Source organism: Arachis ipaensis, chromosome B1 (genome assembly GCF_059453495.1).
Source record: "Arachis ipaensis isolate K30076 ecotype BB chromosome B1, ASM5945349v1, whole genome shotgun sequence".
NCBI lineage: Eukaryota > Viridiplantae > Streptophyta > Magnoliopsida > Fabales > Fabaceae > Arachis > Arachis ipaensis.
Genome location: NC_142436.1, coordinates 117,005,027 through 117,012,578, shown reverse-complemented (window position 1 = coordinate 117,012,578; position 7,552 = coordinate 117,005,027). Strand labels below are relative to the sequence as shown.

General features: G+C 38.7%; 1 protein-coding gene across 1 annotated transcript; it reads right to left on the bottom strand.

Annotated features, from left to right (window-relative positions):
- Window positions 1-720: 720 nt before the first annotated feature.
- LOC148578059 (uncharacterized) lies at window positions 721-1,684 on the bottom strand. Its single transcript, XM_088502949.1, has 2 exons — window positions 1,234-1,684; window positions 721-848 (listed from the first exon to the last, which is right to left on the bottom strand). Exons 1-2 carry the CDS (start codon window positions 1,682-1,684, stop codon window positions 721-723), a joined length of 579 nt encoding a protein of 192 aa, XP_088359075.1.
- Between the last annotated feature and the right edge of the window lie 5,868 nt (window positions 1,685-7,552).

The window sequence follows — 7,552 nt, the reverse complement described above, 5'->3', positions numbered from 1 at the left end:
GCCAAGCAGGTTCAAGAGGACACCTGGAGGCTTGCCAGGAGAGAGAAGGGTGCTAAAGAGCACGGAGGTCCATGGAGGGACATGGTCAGGCCGCACAGGGAGCGCTTGGATGTGAAGTTGGAGGAGGAGGCTGAGTATGACTGACAGAAAGACGACGGTAATATTCCAGACGACCAGGGTGACTCGTCGCCTCCACCACCACCACCCCATCCTTTTCCTCCTCCACTACCACATCCGCCTTCTGGGTCAAGATCATAGGGATTTCAAGACTTCTGGGATGTTGTCCCCCGGGTTGGCATGACCTTGGAGAATCTAGCAGTTGTTAGGAAGCATCCATGGTTGATGAGATAGATTTCGAGGAGGCATTCCACATCTGTACCTAGGGAGTAGAGCATGGGATAGCCACAACAGCAGTCGTCTGTCCCTATGTCTACCACTGTTTAGGTTCCATAAATTTCTCTGAGTTCTAGCACGTTATATGGCACACATGTCCGATCCAGTGCTCAGTGTGCGACACCGCCTTCGGTGGACTACAGCCTACTGATGACGGCATCCCAGCCGATGCATGCACCACCGGTTCCTCCACCTTTTACTAGCCTCAGTATTAGCCAGTGATCTACTCCGATAACTACGTCATCCCACATTGTCTGGTACCTTTACAGCCACCTCATCAGCCACAAGATCCCTCTCGTCATCCACAGCCTCCTCAGAACCCATGACCTAGTAAATCTCAGCGACAGGCACAGCCTCCACCATGTGGCATCGGATCTTGGCTGCATTACCCGGGTGATCACCACTGATGATATCGTTATTACTATTGTGTGCTGTAATTTCATATGTTACTATTGCTGTATTTTGATACACTATTTATGTTGCAATTTAGTTCACCATTTATGGTTTTTTTTTTATATCCACTGTATTTAACTTGGGTTTAAATTATTCAGCACTTTTTTTGGAAGTTTTATGCCAACCTCGTTATGTGTTGAAGTTTAACATTTGCAATTCCTGTACAACATAAATGCCACAAAGATGGATAACTTAAAGGCCATGAAGTTCGAGTACAACATTTGCTTATTCAAAATATTACAAAGTGCACAATAAACTAAACCATACAAACACATGAACTACACAAACACCAAACCTCAACAAACACAAACAAAGTAAAGACTGTAAACTAAGCCTCGTCTGTCGGCTAGTTTGGGAACACTTTTCGGGTATGACCGATTTGCCTACAGGGACCACACATTTTATCTTGACACTCGCCCTCATCCATATCATTACGAAACCTAGTAGAAACAGGTCGGCCAGTAGACTTCCTGCGCATGGCAGGACTAGGACGAATCCGTGTCCCGTACCACTTCAGCCAAAGCTTCTCATCTAGGATCGGGGAAACTCTGCCTCCTACAATTTGAACACAACCTGCTGCATGTACACCGAATGGATGTATGGACCCCATTCGACACTCGCGGTGGCACAGGATGCTAGCACATACTGACATGGAAAATGTAGTGATTGAAAAAAGGCCACAGTCACACGTGTCCGCCATCAAGCAAACACGGAATGACCCTTGCGACCAACCCTTGAAAGGCTCTAACTCCTCAACGAGGAACACTGAAGCCCGTTTGTCGTAGTAAGTGGCACGCATCTTCAAGATTCCCTCTCTGTTCTTTTCAATAACAGCCATTAGCTATTGGAAAATTGATTACCTGCCACTAGCTGTGCATGTGCCTCCCATCCCTTCCTGATGAACAACTATTGCAGCCTCTCATAGGTGCATCACACAATGGCTGAAATTGGTAAATAGCAAGGTTCTGAAAACCGAACCGGTCATTAAACCGATCAAGTGACCGGTTTAACAGTTTAATAGTTCAACCGAGGTTGAACCGTGATTGAACCGGTTTAATTAAATATTCAATAAAATCTTTAAAAATTTAATTATTTCTAAATAAAATTTAAAATAATTTTTTTTTAATTAACTTCTAACAAGTTCTTACTGAGATAATGAGCAAAAATTCTCAAAACAAATACTCAGAATCCAAACCCAGCAAACTAATTATGTAGAAACAAGTTTCTAGAGTTTCAGGAAACAAAGAAAAGAAGAGTACTTGAGAGTACTTGAAAAAAAATTAGAAACTAATTAATTGTGACTAATCAGTAACAAACAAGAAAGTGAGAGAAGTCCATATCAAAATCACATACACATAGGTCATAAGAATTAACAACAATGCATTCAGAACACAATTGATAACCAGAGAACAAGTGCAAACAAATTAAGTTGTATTATTTCAATATTAACTTGTTCTTCCGTCACTGTACATAATCACTTAAATTCTACATAAGTCACACACATAAAGAAAATAAGGATAAGATTTTGCCATTTTCACTTCTACAAAGTTGATAAGTCACCTGGAAGGAAGAACTGCTTGTGGAACAAAAGGAGTATACGCTGTTTCTCTCTCTCAGCTGCAAGATGTTGTGCCTTCTGAAATTTTTTTAGCACGGCCTTAAAATCTTTTGCGAGTTTGGCATCTGCCATCTTCTTGCTTTCTTGCAAAACAAAAATTTTGAAATTAAAGGCGTTGAAGTTCATGTCTCGATCACGGGCTAGATAGGGTTAGGGTTCTTCGGAAGGGGATTTTGAATTTGAGAGAGAAAGAAAGAGGGAGGGGTGCTGTGTGTAACAGCAACGACGTCGGCGATTGCAAGGCTTCTGATAGGGAGGAGTCGACGGGAGGGTAGCAGCCACGACTACGTCTATAAAGTGGCTGGAAGGCGACGATTGTAACGACAACGAGGTGAGCAAGAAAAGCGAAATGGACGAGCTTGCGCAGGCGAAGGGAAGGGGACGATGATGAATGGATTTTTGATGGTATAGAATTTCACAAATGAATTCTCGTTGCAAGTATAGTTTCTAAACCAATCACTAATCCTTTCATACAAAAAGTTGTTTGTCACTAGTACAAACCCCTAAAATTTATAAACCGAAGTATTGGACCTCGGGTCGTTCTCCCTAGGAATTACAATAAAGTGTCTTGTTATTGGTTATGAATCATTTTTGGGGTTTTGATAAGAGGCATGAAAGATAAATGGCAAGAAAGTGAACTAAGGCCTAAAAAGGTCTTGGCAAGGGTTGGTGGTCAAGGATCTCTATCCTAATCACTAACCACAATATGAGAATTGGCAAGGATTAATCTCATTAAATCATCCTCTAACTAGTAGTAAAGGAAAGTCAAATGAGCTATATCAATCCTAGTCCATAAGTCCTAACTCTCCACTAATTCAATTAGTGAGAACTAGAGTCAATGGATCCCAATCACCAATTACTTGGACATTAATAACTCAAGAGTTCCTAAGTTACCTTTCCAAGCCAAGAACATAAAACTCTATTCTAAAATCCAACCAAGCATTTCATCAAACACTTGGAAGGCACAAAAGGAAAACATAGTAAATCAATAACAAGAATTAATTCTAACTACAATCAAATGTAAAGAATTAACAACAACAATTAAAGGAAACAAGATCTACATGAATTACCTCCTATTGAATTGAAAGAAAATGGAATGAACAATAGTAGATCTACAACAAAACATAAGAACAACATAAAGGAAATTACAACAAAAGAATGGAAGAAGAATGAATGTAACAACAAAGAATTAAGAGGTAGAAGGAGATGAAAGCATGAATTAAAATCTAGATCTAAGATTATTGAACTAAACCTAATCCTAATTCTAGAGAGAAGTGAGAGCTTCTCTCTCTAGAAACTAACTCTCACTACTAAACTAAGCTAAAACTAAACTAATGGTAACTAACTTCTAAAGTATGAAAAGTATGAAAAGTGTGTAAAAGTATGTTGATTCCCTTTCAATCCTTGGCTTAAATAGCATCAGAAATGAGTTGGATTGGGCCCACAAGGCTTTTGAATTCGTTGGCCACGTTTTGCTTTAAGTGAACTAGGTGGCAGCAACAGCGCGTGCGCGTACTTTGCGCGTGCGCGCCACCATACTTGTAGCAACTATGGCAAATCTTATATCGTTTCGAAGCCCCGGATGTTAGCTTTCCAACCCAACTGGAACCGCATCATTTGGACCTCTGTAGCTCAAGTTATGGTCGATTAAGTGCGAAGAGGTCGGCTTGACAGCTTTCCGGTTCTTCCATTTCTTCATGAGTTCTCCAACTTTTCATGCTTTCTTTCTTCATTCCCTTGATCCAATCTTTGCCTCCTAAACCTTAAATCACTTAACAAACATATCAAGGCATCTAATAGAATCAAGGTGAATTAAATTTAGCTATTTTGAGTCCTAAAAAGCATGTTTTCACATTCAAGCACAATTAAAGGAGAATATACAAAACCATGCTATTTCTTGAATAAATATGGGTAAAAGGTGATAAAATTCCCAAAAATCAATACAAGATAAACCGTCAAAATAGGGTTTGTCAACCTCCCCACACTTAAACCAAGCATGTCCTCATGCTTAAACCAAGAATGAAGTAAAGGGCATGGCATTTATTTAATGGAAACTAACTAAGTGCAATCTACCTAAATGCAACTATCTAAATGAATACAATTGCTTGGTCGAAATAAATCAATTCCCAAGAAGCATATATGCACAAGGGCTAAGGACTAGCAAGTCTAATCCACAATTGAATTGAGCTATTAAATATTTTCACAAACTTGCATGAAGAATGATGATCATAGGTGAAAATATGTAATTGAGCATCAAACCCTCACCGGATGTGTTTGCACTCTATTCGCTCAAGTGTTTAGGGTTGATTCACTCAATTCTCCTCTATTTCATGCTTTCCAAGATTTGTTTTTCTTCTAACAGTCAACATTTATTTCATGCATGCATACAAGTATCATGAGGTCTTTTCATTGGTTGTAATGGGGTTAGGGTCAAGGTAGGATGCATATTTGGTCAAGTGAGCTTAAAATTTGAATCTTTGATAAACTTAGACTTCCCACCTAACCTATGACATCCTATACAATTAAGTTCTAACCTAACTACCAATTTTCTCACTTTTTCACATACTCATGCATTTTCTTTTCATTTCACAGCACTTATGCATTGATCTTATTGAGCTTCACTCTGGGGCATTTTGTCCCCTTTTATTATTTTTATTCTTTTTTTCTTTCTTTTTCTATTTTTTTCTTTTCTTTTCCATATTGTTTTTCTTTTTCACTTTTATTTCTTTTTCTTTTGTTTTTCTTTTTTTTTTTCTTTTTATATACAAGAACCCCAATGCATAAGGTTTTACATTTGATCAATACATGAGTATGTACCCAATTCCCAATATTTTCAATAACATTACAAAACTACCCTTTTATTCACCCAATGTCCCAAAGTTTCCACACTTGAATGATACTCACACACACTAGCCTAAGCTAATCAAAGATCCAAATTAAGGACATTTATTGTTTTTCGCTTTAAGGCTAGTAATGTGCTAAATTAAAGAATAAATGGGTTAAGCGTAGGCTCAAATTTGGCTAACAAAGGAAGATAAAAGGTAAGGCCATTGGGGTAAGTGAGCTAATGAAATGATGGCCTCAATCACATAAATGCATGAATACACAAAATAATGGACATAAAGAATCAAACAAATCAAAGATTACAATCATAGAAAGAGAATAATGCACACAAGAAGGAAAAATAAGTGGTTATAAGATGTAGCCACATCATTAGGCTCAAGTCTCACAAGATTGTGTTCTTAGCTCAAAACATGATCCATAATATATATAATTCAAGCAAGTTCTATGAAAAGTTTTCACTCAAATCAATTGACATGCCCTATAGATAGAAATCTTGAAAAATTCTCATTATCTTGACTAAGCTTATTGTGTATACATATGCAAAAATAAGAAAATGCAAGTAAAAATCCTAAAATCCTAAAATGAAATGCAAAAGTGTTGGGATTAGAAATTTGTCACCCAAAATCGCCGACCGGTCGGACGACCTCCCCACACTTAAAAGTTTGCACCGTCCTCGGTGCACTCAAAGATGAGCAAGGGGGTACGGCGACTCCCCGGATTGCTATGTGTTCTTTCTTCCGCTTCCATGGTTGCTTGTGGTGCATTCGTTATGAAAAACAAAAATATAACACCATAAGATGAGAAGATATAAGCAAGGAAGCATACATTGTTGGAATGAGGTAAATCACTAGAATGAGGTGAGTGAATTAGTGTGACATTAAGAAATATTAGGTGTGTGAATTCTAAATTGCGCGGTTTAGAATACACATTAGCATAAAAGCTATGTCATAAAAGAAGCATGCACTTCACTTATCCTAGTGTGCTTGAGATGCTTTAAGTAAGCTTGTAAGGTAAGACAAGCATTAGAGAAGCATGAAAGCATTCAAGTCAAACATATGGATGGATATAATCATGAAATACAATGCATTAAGATAAATGCACAACATCATCCATCAAGAGGTAGCCTAATCGAGGAAAAAGATTCAAATCATATGATGGCTAGCTACAACATGCAATTCAAAAGAGTGATAAGCTCGAAGACAATTCTCATCACTTGGTATTTTTTCAAAAGGTAAGCATGAAGAACTCAAAACCAAGTAACAAAATATAACCTCAATCATAGAATCCAACAAAGATTATCTAAAAATATTCATGCTAAAATAGCATTTAGGCAATAAGGGATATAGCAATGTATAGTAAACAAAGTCAATACTCCAACATGTATAATGAAAAGAGAGAAAATAAAATGAAAGCTAAACGAAAACTAACTAATTAACTAACCAACTAACTAATTAACTAACTAAAATAAATGGTTATTCATGGTGTTTGGAAGTGTTGGATGAGGGGTAGGAGAAGGGAAGAAGAAAGGAGAAGGAAAGAATTGGAAAGAGGAGAAGAAAAGAAAAGTGGATGGGAGAAAGAAATCCGCGCGTACGCACACATGGCGCGCGCGCGTCGTTGGCTTATTTCGAGAGTGGCGCATACGCGTCATGTGCGCGTGTGCGCAAGTGGGGTTTGTGCCAGAGGCACAACGTTGGCGCGGCGCAGGCACAACTCTCTGGAAAATGTATGGAGGTTGGAACTTCTCAATCCGCGCGTACGCACGCATGGCGCGCGCGCGTGGATGGTCGAAAATGCTGGAAGTGCGCGTACGCGCCATGTACGCGTACGCGTGGATGGTGCTCTGTTTTTCAAAAAAAAATTTCTATGTTTTTGCACCAATCCAAGCATTCCAAACCTCCAAGCATCTACCAAAACACCCTAAAACCTTATTTAACATACTAAACTACCAATTAAACCCAACTATCTAAACAAAACATGAAATTAAACTAATTCTATCAATATGTACAAAAGAGAAAATGAAAGGATTTTACCATGGTGGGGTGTCTCCCACCTAGCACTTTTGTTTATTGTCCTTAAGTTGGACTTATGGGGAGCTCCTCATCAAGGTGGCTTGTGCTTGTATTCATCTTGGAACTCCCACCAATGCTTGGTTCTCCATTGTGCCCCAAGATTCTTCATGGATTGAGACAAGTCTTGATGGAGTTCTTCACAAGCTTGGAGCTCCCAAAGTTGATCCTCTTC

What these genes read in the sequence shown, in the direction of transcription:
- LOC148578059 (XM_088502949.1), bottom strand. Translation starts at nt 1,684, where the DNA reads ATGGCTGTTATTGAAAAGAACAGAGAGGGAATCTTGAAGATGCGTGCC. An exon ending in AGATAAAATGTGTGGTCCCT is followed by an intron (nt 849 to 1,233) that starts GTAGGCAAATCG and finishes ATCAAAATACAG; the next exon opens with CAATAGTAACATATGAAATT.